Consider the following 12,692-nt stretch of genomic DNA (forward strand, 5'->3'; position numbering starts at 1 on the left):
CACCTGGTTTGAAATGTCTCTCACAGACCAAATTCAATTTTGTATAACTCCGCCAGCACTGCAGTGCAGAATTCACCGGACGAGGAGCCTGCTTTTGGGGGAATAATTCATTTTTCCGGTGTCGGAGAGGAGAGTAATTGATCCAGGGAGCTGACGCCTCCCTCCTCTCTCCCTCCCTGGGACCATCTAATTCCAAATGCAGCCAAGACTGTTAGGTCAAAGTCACAGCAATAACTAAGAGCGGGGGTTTCTGCTTTAATATATTGGATTATTCCACTCCGTGATGACGAAAAACAAGATTTAATTCCCCCAAGAAACGCTAGCCGAGAAAATCACTTCCCTGCCTGCTTTCACTCTTCCTTTTTTTTTTTTTTTCTTTTCTTTTTCCAAAGTCATCTTTGTCTTTATGCAGGTTTGGAGGCCTCGCCACAACCTCCATCCCCAGAGACCTCCCTCCCGCCCCTGCCCTCCATCTGGGGACCCCTTACGCTGTCTCAAAGAAGATTCAAGACCCTCTGTTCATTTTCCTCACTCATGGGTCCCCAAGGACAGAGATTTTTATTCATATTCAGATACCACGTGGTGGTTCGCATGTTGCTAAATGATAACACTAAGTCCCTGGAAGAGACAAGTTGGTCCCGCAGCTTTGGCTGACGGGACCAGAAGCTAAGCCCTGTTCCTCATCCTTCAATATTCAAGTTGCTTCTTCCAACATTGTTTCTTTATATGCAGATGAGCAAAAAGGAGAACCTGGTTTCCTTACACACACTGTTTTGTTTAAAGTTGCCGTTTGCAAGATCCTGTCCTAGCCTGTGTTTAATCGACCTTCCTGCTATTCTCAGATCAAGAGTCCGCTCACAGCCTCCTCCAGGAAGGCTTCCCAGATTAAGGTCCAGGTAAGATGCTTGATCTCTGGACTCCTAGATGGAAAAGGCAAGAACATCCGCCCTCAGTGTTCTTTTATTATCAACTGCAGTTGCCAGTTCATTCTATTAATCTAACAACCTCGCGTATAACACTTGATGTGCAGGTTCTCATCCAAATGCTTTTCAAATTTTAATTTATTTGATCTTCACAACACATCCGTGAGGTAGGGACAGCCTCATTTTACAAATGAGGAAACTGAGGCACCAACTGGGTAAGTGACCTAGCCAGGGCCACACAGACAGGGAAAGTCAGAGGACTGGAAGTTAGGTGAGCTCCCGGGGGACATGGGCCTCCCTGAACCCTGCACCCCACCCCATCCCAGCACCTCCAGGGCTGGAATCCCCTGGAAAGTCACATCTCCCTTGGTGTGGGTGGGAGAGACCTCAGCTGGAGTCCAGCCAAGCTGTGTGACCTTGGGCAAGACAGCATTCTCTGAGCATCCCTGGCGTCACAATCGCTCAAGTGGGAGTAAAAATAATACCCAGGTGTGCAGGGTGAGTTACAGAAAACCAGGTAGGAAGGGTACTTTGAACACACCCAGCACGGAGTACTCAGTAGGTGTGAACTGTCACTGACCCTAAAATGTGGATTTGGGGGGGACTTCAGGCTCAGAAAGTAAAACCATACCCATTCAAGGAATGAAACAAGTTCTGAGATGGTGAGAGGATGGGTTTTTCTTAATAGTAGCAGGAAGATGGGTGAGTTGCCAAGAATTTTGCAAACCACACACAATCTATTTGCTTCTGGGAGTTACCAAGACGTGGGAGAAACTGACATAGGGCTTTCTCGGCCAGAAATAGCACTTGAAGAGGTCTCACTCACTGAGTGTGGGCTGCCTGCTGTCACGTGCGTGCAGCAAGGTGGGCTTGGGGAGAGCGGCAAAGCTTCGGGGCCCATGGCACCCTGGCCCAGCCCAGCCAGCACTGCAGTCCAGCTTGTGACCCCCAATGTGAGGCCCATCTCTAGGAGCCTCGGCCTCCTCTTCTATAATTTGGGGAATGAAATGAAGCCTAGGAAACCATGTAGAAGATATAGACGGGGTAGGCAATCAACAGATGTTGCTTCCCTGTCGGCCTCATCAACGGCCGCCTCAGCCTAGCCGCCGACCAATCTTCAGCCTCGCCTCTGGTACAGAGGCCCCGTGGATGTCAGGAGCTGAGAGGGGGCCTGGGGGGCCTTGGCCCCTCGGAGCAGTGAAGCAGGTTGCAGCCCTGTGTTTGCAGATGAGAGCACAGGGCAAAGCCAGTGTGAGACCCAAATGTTCCTCTACGTCCAGCTCTTCACCCTGGAAAAGTGACCTCCCCGGTTTCTGGGAGAGAAAGGGAAGAGGGAAAGCAGAGGAGGACGCCAAGTCCCGCACGCAGGTTCACGCATCACAGGGCACCCCCAAAGGGACCATCACAGAGAGCCCTTGAGGGAGGAAAGGCAGGGAGAGGGCCAGGTGGCCTGGGCTGCAGATGGACACGGAGCCAGTCTCAGGAAGCAAATGCCATGCTGGGCAGGGTCTAGGAGTTCCCTCAGAACCACCTTCGAGTCTTACCTGGCACGTGTGCAATCCACACGCCCCCTCCCCCGTGACCCCGGCCCCTCCTGCATCCAGGCGGCTCTTCTCCCTTATGTCTAACTGAAACCATTCCTGCTGCATCGCCAACTGTCCCGACGGAAGAGCGAGGAGCCCGCCACAGCCCTGCCCAGCCCTCTGCAGAGCTGTGGCCGCTCCGCTCAGGGCGGTAATCCCGCTGACAATTAATTGGCTCTTGTTGGAGGAGCATGAATACCATCTCATCTTAATCTTCTTCATTATTCTCCTTGTTCAGCAGAGTCAACACAAGATTAGGTTTAATTTACAGGGGAGGGGGGGATAGGAAAGCCATTACTCACCAGCCGATTGAGATTGCCTCTGCCTGGGTGTCCTGTGTTCACTGCAGGCAGGAGGCCACGAGAGAGGCCTGAAGGGCTCATCCTAGGTGGGGGCCTGGTGTGGGGGGGAGGGGCAGCAGGGTCTAGGTCCCAGATTTAGGTGGGTCTGGGTTCCTGGAGAACACCAGCTCATTCTAGACTTACAGGACTTAAGTCTCATTGGACCCAGCCTCTGAGTAAAAGCAGCCCCCAAATGAAGCAGGAGCCTCAGATCCTCACCCAGACTCAGCCCTAGGACGTGGGAAGAAAGCAGGTTTGGGATTCGAATCCCACCCCTGAGGCCCCTTCCTCTGCCCAGAGGTGGGGACTCCCTTGACAATGCTGACACCTAGTGGTGACCGAAGGAACTGGTCTTTCCTTCCGTCTGGTCCTCAACCATGTACCAAGTCCACAAACCCCCGCTAGAAAAAGTAAATCAACCAGAAAAGGGAAGGAAAAAGTTGTTCCACTGAAAAATGCTTCCATAGAGGGCCCCACTGTGAAACCTCAAAAAATCATCTTAGCTCCCCATGTCCCTTAACCAAAGTGGCCCAGGAAGACTCAGCACCCCTCCTCCAGCCTGGAGCAAAGATGGAGAACCCTGGCACCCAGGGCCTGAGCACTGCAACTCCCAGTCCCTGGGCTCTGCCCATGCCCGCCTCTGACCCTGTGCCACAGTGAAGTAGCTAGCACGTGGGCTGGACATTCTGCTCAGCTGGGTTGAACAGCCCCCAGCACTCTCTTGAATGACCCTGGGGAGTCACCCAGCATCTCTGAGTCAGCGCCTTCATCTGTAAAGTGGGAACGTCTGTGTCTACCAGAGAGGACTCTGAGCAGATTAAATGAGCCAGTGTCACACACGCCTGTCACAGCCCCAGTGTCACACACGCCTGTCACAGCCCCCTCAGCATCGCCACCGTGTTGCCGCCGTCCCGGTCATCCTGTTTATTACTCTTGGGAAGTTTGTTTCCATCCACTAGGCTGTTGCTCCTCTTCCCCAGCTCCTGCTAAGCAGAGGGAAGGTCTCTTCCTAGAGGAAACTGATACACCTGCTGCATGTACTGTCTGCACCCGCTAGTGCCGAGCACGTAGTAGGTCCTCAAGAAACTCACAACTGCCTACTTATACCTCCAGCTCATGTTGGCCGCTGCCCACTTGCTCAAGAGCGCCAGTTGTGCTGCCTGCCTTTCTGATGTGTCAGTTCATTCCTACCTCAGGGCCTTTGCACTTGCTGTCCCCACAGCAGTCCTTCCCCAGAGAGCTCTGTGGCTGCTTCCCCCTCACCACCAAGTGTCACCTCCTCAGAGAGGTCCTCCCAGATCACTTTGACCAAAGTAGCACTCCAGTCCTCTCTCTCTACTTTGTTTACAATAACATAAAGGTCAAATGCCTACACAGCTGGGTAGAACTCAAGTCCGCCATGGGCCAGCTGTGTGGGCTCAGGCAACCTCTCTTTCCTCCCGTTTTCTCATCCATAAAAATGGAAGTAAAAAAAAAATGGAAGTAATAACAGTTTCACTTTATAACGTTATTGTGATCTATGTTGGAAATTATTTTATTCACCTAGTTAGCTGTTTGTGACATGTTTCACCATCTAGAATGTATATTCCAGGAGGGCGGAGTTCTAGTCCGTTTAAAGCTTGCCTGGCAGATAGTAGTTGCTCAATAAATATAGATTGCAAGAAAGGCGCTTAGGTGGCAGCACGGGGTCCCGAGCGCCCCCTGCTGGACATGTGTGTGTTTCTCCTTGAAGGAAGGAGATGGCTTTCCCCTATGGGGGGGCTCTGCTTTCTGGGGTGGGGAGCAATGATGTTCAGGGATGAGAGCACACACTGTAGGGCCAGGTGCTTCTGCGCTGGAACTTGAACTTCTCCAGTTTTCGTGTTTCACGTGCCAGGAAAGTCTTTCATTCTCCCGTGCAGAAGGGAGAATGCCCTCTACTCCTGCCCCCTCCTCTGGGATATGGGGGTGCTGGCACAGGGCCTGCCTGTGCCCCATAGGCCTGTTGTGCCCATCTCCTCCTGCTGCTTCTGCCCTGTGATAAGCTGGAGCAGCTGTCTCACGTTCCTGAGCTAAACAACAGTGTTGCATCCAACTGCCCCCCCCTCGGTGAGAGGCACCCCATTAGCTGAGCTGAAGTCCTGTCTGTGGGGTCCACACCTGAAGAGAGACCACAGCAACAGCCTCAGGGCAGAGACTGTGGCCTCTGGACGTCTGGCGCCTGCTGACAGCTGGCCCGCGCTGGTGACGGCTCCCTAGGCTGGCCACGCACACCTCCCTGGCATCTGTGTCCCCTGTGTGGCCCTGAAGGCTGAGCTTTCCTTGGCACCCGCCTGCCTCACTCTACCTGCGCCTGGCCCTCGCCAGTGCCCTTTGGCTGTTGACCCCACTGCCACACCTGACTCCCCAGCACAGAGCTAGAGCCCCTCGTGAGCCTCTTTCCTGAATGCCTGAGGGGAGCTCCCCTCCCTGCCTCCCACATTCCCACCCTGCCATCCAGTCCTCACAGGCTGGCTTCCATCCGCCAGCCTCCTCCTGTAGACCCCCCATTGGGTATCGTCCCCCCTGACATTCCCATGTGGCTCTCACAGGTCCATCTTGTTCTCTCGCCCCAAAGCATGGCCTTCCTGTTACCCCTTCACTTAAACCCAGGAGCTCAGGGGGTGAGCAACTCATGTGGGTGAGGAGGCCTTAGCCACTAGACTGAAACCCCCAGGAGGGCCCAAGGGTGCCCCCAGGCAGAGACTGCACCTCCACCTTCAGACTGGGAGTCTCAGAGGTCAGGGCTCGGCTCCCCAATCAGGCTGAGGGGGGCTCCAGTGTAGCTGCAGTCCTCTACCCTTAGGCTGGAGGCCCCCAGGACACAGGTTTGACCCCTTCCCAGCATGCCTTGCCCTTGACCTGGCCAGGAACCTGACATCTCCTGTTACTGTCTTACTCGCCCCTGTTACTTCAGGGCCAGGTCGGAGTTGGGGCTTCAGGACTCATGAGTGAGAGAATAAACCAATGAAGACGAGCAGGCAGGCCACATCTCAGGCCCTGGCTACCCGTGACCAGCAGGTGGGCAGCATAGCGTTAGACTGGAGGGAGGGGATACGGTTTGGAGACCCTCGACCTTGGGGCCAGCAGCTGAGCATCCTGGGGAGGGACTGGGTTTGAGAACCAGTGGGAATTCTAGAGTGTGGCTGGCACAGAGCCTGGCACCACAGCGGCTAGGGCCAGCCTCCAGGCAGGGCATGGAAAAGGACCAAGGGGACCAGATATTAATGACACTCATGGAATCCAACAACAGACAAGGAGGACCGCGTGACGTGCCTGCGGACCGAAGAGGAACACCAAGCTGACCCTGCCTGTGCTCCCCCACCTCCCCTTCTGCCCTCACCCCAGACACTGGCATCCATGGGAGTGGGGGCGCGGGGGATCCCTACCCCAGATAAGATGCTGCTGCCCTCACCCATAATCTTGGCTTCAGAAAGGGGCCAGGAGGGCAGCTCCCACCTCACACGGTGCTCTGGTCCCCGAGCAGCTAGGGTGTCAGTCAGGCGCCAGGCCCGGCTCCCCCCGCCTCGGCCTCACAATCCCAGCCTTTGTGCAGCCGGCCCAGGTCTGGCTGGCTCCCACCGGGCCAAGGGCCCCGGAAACCAGAGCTGCTGGCGCCTCACCAAGTATTTTTCCAGACTGGGCCAGGGGCCTTCAGGAGACAGAGAAAGATGCAGCCGAGGGGGCGGGAGAGTTCATTCATCCGTTTGTTCATTCATTCCTTCCTCGGACAAATAACATTTATTGAGCGCCCAAACTGCGCAGGCGCAGTACGCGGTGCAGGGATCCCTGGGGTGGGCCCAGCCCAAGCCCACGCCTTCTCCCGTCTCATTTCCCAGAGGCAATATACGCCAACAAACCCTCTAGCGCGAGGACTGGGCTTGGAGTAAGGGGCCTGGAGAGGAGGGGGGTGCACTGGCGGGGGGGGGAGGCTGCTACTGCTAAGGCCAGTCTACCCGCCTTTGGGGCGGCGCGGAAGCTGGAAAGGGGTCATTCAGGGCTCCACCCACACGCTGCAGTTGGTCACCCGGGCCCCGAACCAGCCCTTCCAGTAGACCGTGTCCTGTCCCGCATGCTCGAAGCGAACGAAGCGAACACCGGGCCCATAGTCGGTGAAGGTGTGAGAGATCTGGGGGGTGGGGGTGGCGAGGAGGAGGGAGGGTTAGGCTCGGGGCCCTGAGACCTCCCCTCGTCGCCCCACACCGGTGCACTGACCCATGACTAGCCCTCCTCAGTGTCTCAGCCCAGTATCTCTCCACCGCTGCCCTCTCCAGTCCTGGGGCCCCGCCCCACGTGGTGGGCGTGGCTTCCAGATGCCCCGCCCCTGAGCTCAGGCCCCGCCCCACGCCTGCTGGCTCACCTCCACCCAGCCCGCGTCGTTGTCCTGCGGCACGGCCACCTGCCCGCTGTTGAACTCGGCCAGCACGTCCTCGTGCTCCGACAGCAGCTTCACCGTGAGCTCATACAGGCAGCCCGCGTCGTTGCGACCTGAATACCTGCCCCCGGGGAGGACGCGAGCAGAGGCTACAGGCAGGATCTTCCGCTGCTCTCCCCAACCCCTCTCCCCGTGTCCTCATTTTAGAGTTAAAGAAACTGAAGCCAGAGAGCGAAATTGACTCCACCAAGGTGCAAGCCCAAGGTCTAAACCCCAGTTAGGTTAGACGCAAAGTTGGATCAAAGCCAGCCCGGAGACACTTGTTCTTTGAGCCGCAGGCACATTTAAAAAGTAAAATTTGCTAACATTTAAGATTCAGAACAGGAGGCGGATTTCCACCTACTGTAACCCGGTGGCCCGGGTGCCCCAACCACTTGGGAGGGAGCCCCAGAGGCTGGAAAGTGGGCTCCAGCTGGCCTCCACCCAGCCCACGGTCCTGGCCCGGCCCCGCCCCGCAGCTGCTCACCAGTCCTTCACCACGATGGCCGGCTGGGTGGTGTCCAGCAGCTCTTCCCAGTAGCCCTCGGCCTGCAGATCAATGACTTGGGCTTTGCGACACCACCTGGGGGGGACTGGAGTCAGGCCTGAGCGCAGAGCCCCCCTCCCACCCACCCCCACCCCTCTGCTCCTTACTCAAAGGAGGAGGCAAAGCACTTCTTGACGGCCTCGTCGTGGGTGAATTCCACCCCGCAGTCTCCAGGCAGCTCCTCCACCCGCCAGCCGTCCCCACCGTGCTCCACGTCGCACCAGCCCTCCAAGTCCTCTGTAGGGACAGGACACCCCCTGGTCACCCAGTCCTCTCGCCCCTGTAGTGGGGTGGGATGCATGTGGTGCCCTCATGGTGCCAAGGTGAGTAGACCGTGGCGGGTGTGTTAGGCACCTGTTTGCCGCCCCACCCCCACCCGCGCCATACACGCAGCCTGGCCAGTCCCAGCTGGCAGAGGGGGGAAGATGGGAAGACGTGGGGAGAGAACGCCAGGGAGCAGGCAGCTGGGGACACACCCGTAGCAGTTGGTCCGTGAACAAACGGGGCCTGCGCTTTTACAGAGGGGTGCCTTTACAGACGCTCAGCTTGCCGGGATGCCAGGGCATTGGAACCCGGTCTAAGAGCGGCATCTGCGGGGTTGCGACTGGGGGCGGGGATACAGCACTGTCGGCGCCCCCCCACCCCCAACTGTTCAAGGATCCACTGTACAGTGTTTACTGGGGTTACTCTGTGGGGGCACTGTGCCAAGCCCTTTATCTCATGTAACCCTGCAAGCAGGCTGGCACTGTTCGGACCCCCTTTACTGCAAGGGAAGCCGAGCTCGCCGCAAGCCCTCACCTTCCCCGCACGGGTTGCGCAGCAGGTTGCGCCGCCTCTTGCTCAGGAAGTAGAACTGCGGCCAATGGTCGCGCTCGTCCTCCGCGCCGCCCTCGGGCACCAGCCCCTCCTGCTGGCACTTGAGCAGCCACAGGGGGGCGCCGTCCACCAGCTCCTTCCAGCGCAGGCACACCAGGCGGCACGCGCGCACCAGCTGGGCGGCCGGCAGCTCCGCCAGCACGCGCAGCAGCAGCGGCTCGGGCAGCTCGTCCAGGTAGGCCGCCGCCGCCGCCTCCCCTTCCTCGTCCGGCCGCTCCTCCCCGGCGCTCTCCTCCTCCGCGCACGCCCCCTCCGGCTGCTCCTCCAGGCTCGCTTCCTCGGGCTGGCCCACGCTTTCTAGGGGGGCGGGGGCTCCTGTGACTCCCTGCAGAACTGCGACGAGTAGAGGAGCTGCCCCCCACCCACCACCCAGCTCCGACAAGCAGTGGCTGGGGCCACAGAGGCTGTGGCCAGAGGCTGTGCTCCCAGGGGCCCGGGGCCGCAGACCAGCCCCTAAATACCAAGGGGAGCAGCCTCAGATTCCCCTGCAGAGCAGTAAACTCCGTGCCTGAGCAGATAACAGCAAGTGATTATCCGTGGCCTCCCTAAATCTTCTCACAGGGTCTCGTCTGTCCTTCCAAACCCCCCTGAAATCCTTGTCACTTTCACCTCCTCAAGGAAGCCCTCCAGGACTCCCCCATCACACTGAGCCAGAGTTCCTGCCTACCTAGCTCTGGCTCTATCTAGGGTGTGACGTTTGAAGGGTGCCTTTCTCAGGGTGAGACCGAGAGCATGAGGGCAGGAGTAGCCCCAGGAAGGGCGATGTCATTCACGGTGCCAGGACCTGGCACCCTGCCTGGCACATTGGCAGCCGCCAGTGTTTACTGGGCACTCAGCAAGTGTTCAGGGCTGGTCTGAGCATTTTCATTTTAGAGTCTCTAAGTGCTCACAGCACCTCTGGAGGTCATTCCTTTTGCTATCCCTATTTAATGAGGGGAAACTGAGGCACAAGGTGGTGAAACAGCTCAGAATCACACAGCAAATGTGGCTGGGGCCGCCAGTTGATGCCAGGCAGTCCGGCTTCAGAGTCACCTCCCACCCCCACCACCTCCATAAAGCATTGATTGAGGAGGCCTCTGGGGTTTTGATTTTGCAGATAAAAATGCAGGCTCAGAGATGTGAAAAGGACACTCCAAAGGTCACGCTGCTGGTATTAGGGCCGGCTGCTGGGGACTGGGAGCCTGGGGTGGGGAGAAAGGTTGGGGCCCCTGCTATCAATGCCCAGCGCAGTTGTGTGACTTGGGGAGCCTCGAGGGACTCCTTAAAAGAGACCCTCCCTGGTGGCGCAGTGGGTTGGAGCACTGCACTGAGAAGCAAGCCATGGTCGCTTCAGTGCAAGTTCAATCCCTGCCCCAGAGCTGACCCACATGGCGCAGCAGACCTCTCCTGTCTCCCCGCTGCTCCCCTCAGCAATGTACTTTGTCGATCTGCCAGTTCTGCTCCCCACTCTGTTTCTGGTGAGTCCTCTTGCTGCCCCTGCACCTCTGGCCTGTGCCCATTTCTGTATGCATGAATAAATAAAATCTAAAATAATAATAATAATTTTAAAAATAATAATAATATAGAGACCCTGCCTATCAAACAAGGAGAAAGTTCTGCTTGGGAAAGGAAGGTTTCTTCACCCCTTTTATTCCTATCCCTGGCCCTCTGTTTTCTCATCTATCAATTGGGATAATCCATTCAGCCTGTGCTCAGGATGGGCCAGACAAGAAAACTGTAAGGAGGGAGAGATATTCCAGAGCTGCAGGTTGGTCTGCTGCTGGGCCCCAGCTGGCCTCAGCTGGACCATGGCTCCCTGGAGTAAGCAGATACCAAGTGCCCAGCGACTGTGGAGGAGAGAGAGCCAGTGGGGAGGAGCCGGGGCCTCCCCCAGTGGTGGGGGAGGCCACAGCTCTGGACGGTTTTCTGGGGCAGGAAGCTGGAAAGCCAAGGTGGTGGGAGAAATGGGTACTGGGGGAGGTGACAGGCCTAGACCCAAATGTGGGTGTGGCCAGGGCCTCAGCCTGCCAGCCCTTCACCTGCACCCATAGCACCTGTCCCCCTCCCATGCAGCGCCACCCTGAGCGAATCAGGGTGTACCTCTCAGACCCCAGGGCTCACAAGGAGTCCTTGGTAAAGCTTATCTGGTAAAGTCTTATCAAGCACAGCCTTTTTCTCCACTATTACAGATTACCTCCCTCTCCCCCCACCCGGCTCCATCTGAATGATGTGGGGATTTACCCTCTTCCTTCTGGTAAAGAGCAAATGGAGGCCCAGAGAGGCCTACCGGTTTCTCCCAAGTCACCCCCAAAAGAACAGTGGGAAGGCAGAGAGGAAGATGCCAGGCCCCGGGGCCCCAGCGCCTGCCTCTGCTGCCCACAACTCTCGGGGGAGCTGGGCCCAATGCCCTCACCTCGCCACCCCTCCCTCTGCCCTGCCCTGGCCCCGGGGGATACCTGATGCTCCTCCGAAAGGTGTACCTTGCTGGGTCCTCCCTCCCGGCCCCAGGCCTGGCACTTGAGGCCCCAGATCTGATTACAGGCCCCCCACCCCCTATTGAGCACACACAACTCCCCACATTGTTGCTGTCGGAAAGTTATCTGGCTTTTGGAAGCTGCCGCTGAGGCTAATTCACTCACCTGGATTGGGCCCTGGAGGCCATGGAACAACTGGGCCCTGAGAAAAAGCAGGAGCCCCTTTGCCCTATAAGGGTGTGGCAAGGGGACCACCGATGGAAGTGGGCTGAAGAAGATGTGATTTCAGGGCTGGGAGAGGGGGAGTTGGCTACCTGAGAGGGCATCCATTTCCACTGCATTCCCCCAAGCAATGCCCACTCCAGAAAGTCCTGGGGAGGAGAGGTGGGGGAGCCAGCAGGCAGGCAGCTCCCGCCCTGACTCAGCAGGCAACTCCTCAGGCCCAGCAGAGTTAGGGGGGTTGCGGGGAAGGGTCTTTGGTACCAGGCAAGATGACTGGGCAGTCTCTGAGGGCCCTGAGCATAAGGCTGGCACCCCAACTCTCCCTCACCGCTCGCCTGATCCCCACCATCCAGCCACCTCCAGACAAGGAAGCCCACAGTGAAGGAAGGCTACGATGGGTTGGGGAGAAAGCAGTAACCCCAAGAAATCCATGGGGTTTCAAGCAGCTCTTGGCCAAAGCTAGTGAACAGAAGTTGGGGGAAGTGAAAGGCCTGTAGCCTCCCTGAATGGAGATGCATCCCAAACCCCCCAAACCCGGGCCCTAGCCCCTCCCGGAGGAGGATGGCAGAGATGTGGGATTACCCCATGGCTCCTGGGAAAAGGGGACCCAGGAGTTCTCCCTCCCTGTCTGTCACCTCTCCAGGCCTCCCGAAAGACCGGGACAGCAGCGGCCTGTGATCTTTGGAGATGGTCTAAGGGTTTGCTCGGGTGGAAGTTTGCCGCGCTGGATGGGAGCTGTCGCTCTACGACACCCCCTCTTCGTGGCACTGGCCCTCCAGCCCTGGGTTCCCTCCCGGGCGGGAGCCAGCGGATCCGGACAGCGGCGGCTACCTGGGTCACCGTCTCCGTCCATCGCTGCAGAGGGAGGGCGGTCGTGAGAGGAGGAGCAGGAGCGCAGCGGCCCGCGTCCGGCGGCGAGTCCAGGCGCTGCCCGAGTAGAGTCGGTCCCCGCCGGCGGTGCCTCTTAAAGGCCCCCGCCCCCGCCCCGCCTTTGGCCACGGGCCCGGACGCCCCGCAGTCCGAGGAGATCGGCCCCAGGCCTGAAGCTCGCGGCTCCTCCGCGGACCCAGGAGGCTGGGAAAGGTCAAGAGTCAGGTTTTCAGTTGTTGTTTTTAATGGGGTGGGGGGGTTCCGGATGGGAGCATCTCCTTTCTGGGGGCGTCGCTGGGAAGAGGAGGCGAGACGGGGAGCAGGGAAAGTCTGGATCAGGCGAAGGGTGTGGGGCACCCGGCCCAGGCGAAGGGTGGGGGCAAGAGGCTCCTCCCGGCACCCCCCGCCCTGGTTATTTTCCTATGTCGCGGCGGGGGGCGCGTCC

The 12,692-nt window shown here is 58.2% G+C and overlaps 2 protein-coding genes across 6 annotated transcripts in view; one reads left to right on the forward strand and one right to left on the reverse strand.

Annotated features, from left to right (window-relative positions):
* Positions 1–6,571: 6,571 nt before the first annotated feature.
* FBXO2 (F-box protein 2) lies at positions 6,572–12,318 on the reverse strand. The gene is made up of 6 exons (XM_004678511.2): positions 12,209–12,318; positions 8,625–8,999; positions 7,934–8,063; positions 7,767–7,862; positions 7,226–7,361; positions 6,572–6,994 (listed from the first exon to the last, which is right to left on the reverse strand). Exons 1-6 carry the CDS (start codon positions 12,228–12,230, stop codon positions 6,860–6,862), a joined length of 894 nt encoding a protein of 297 aa, XP_004678568.1. The 5' UTR covers positions 12,231–12,318; the 3' UTR covers positions 6,572–6,859.
* Positions 12,319–12,375: 57 nt separating this feature from the next.
* Positions 12,376–12,692, forward strand: part of FBXO44 (F-box protein 44) — a 6,790-nt gene continuing 6,473 nt past the window's right edge. For 4 of the 5 annotated variants that reach the window (XM_004678513.2, XM_012722205.1, XM_012722204.1 and 1 more), the window contains exon 1: positions 12,376–12,460. The gene's annotated coding sequence lies outside the window, so the exon portion shown is untranslated. Of the gene's footprint in view, positions 12,473–12,692 lie in introns of all 5 variants that reach the window. The other variant, XM_012722206.1, reaches the window with a different exon arrangement.

The sequence above is a fragment of the Condylura cristata genome, unplaced genomic scaffold (genome assembly GCF_000260355.1).
Source record: "Condylura cristata isolate star-nosed mole 26May11 unplaced genomic scaffold, ConCri1.0 scaffold00008, whole genome shotgun sequence".
Lineage (NCBI taxonomy): Eukaryota > Metazoa > Chordata > Mammalia > Eulipotyphla > Talpidae > Condylura > Condylura cristata.

Bases quoted from the DNA above. Each gene is read 5' to 3' on its own strand.
- FBXO2 (XM_004678511.2), bottom strand. From the start codon at position 12,230: ATGGACGGAGACGGTGACCCAG. The intron at 8,064-8,624 runs GTGAGGGCTTGC...CTGTCCCTACAG, and splicing joins GCGCAACCCGTGCGGGGAAG to AGGACTTGGAGGGCTGGTGC. The intron at 7,362-7,766 runs GTGAGCAGCTGC...CCCCGGGGGCAG, and splicing joins GCCATCGTGGTGAAGGACTG to GTATTCAGGTCGCAACGACG.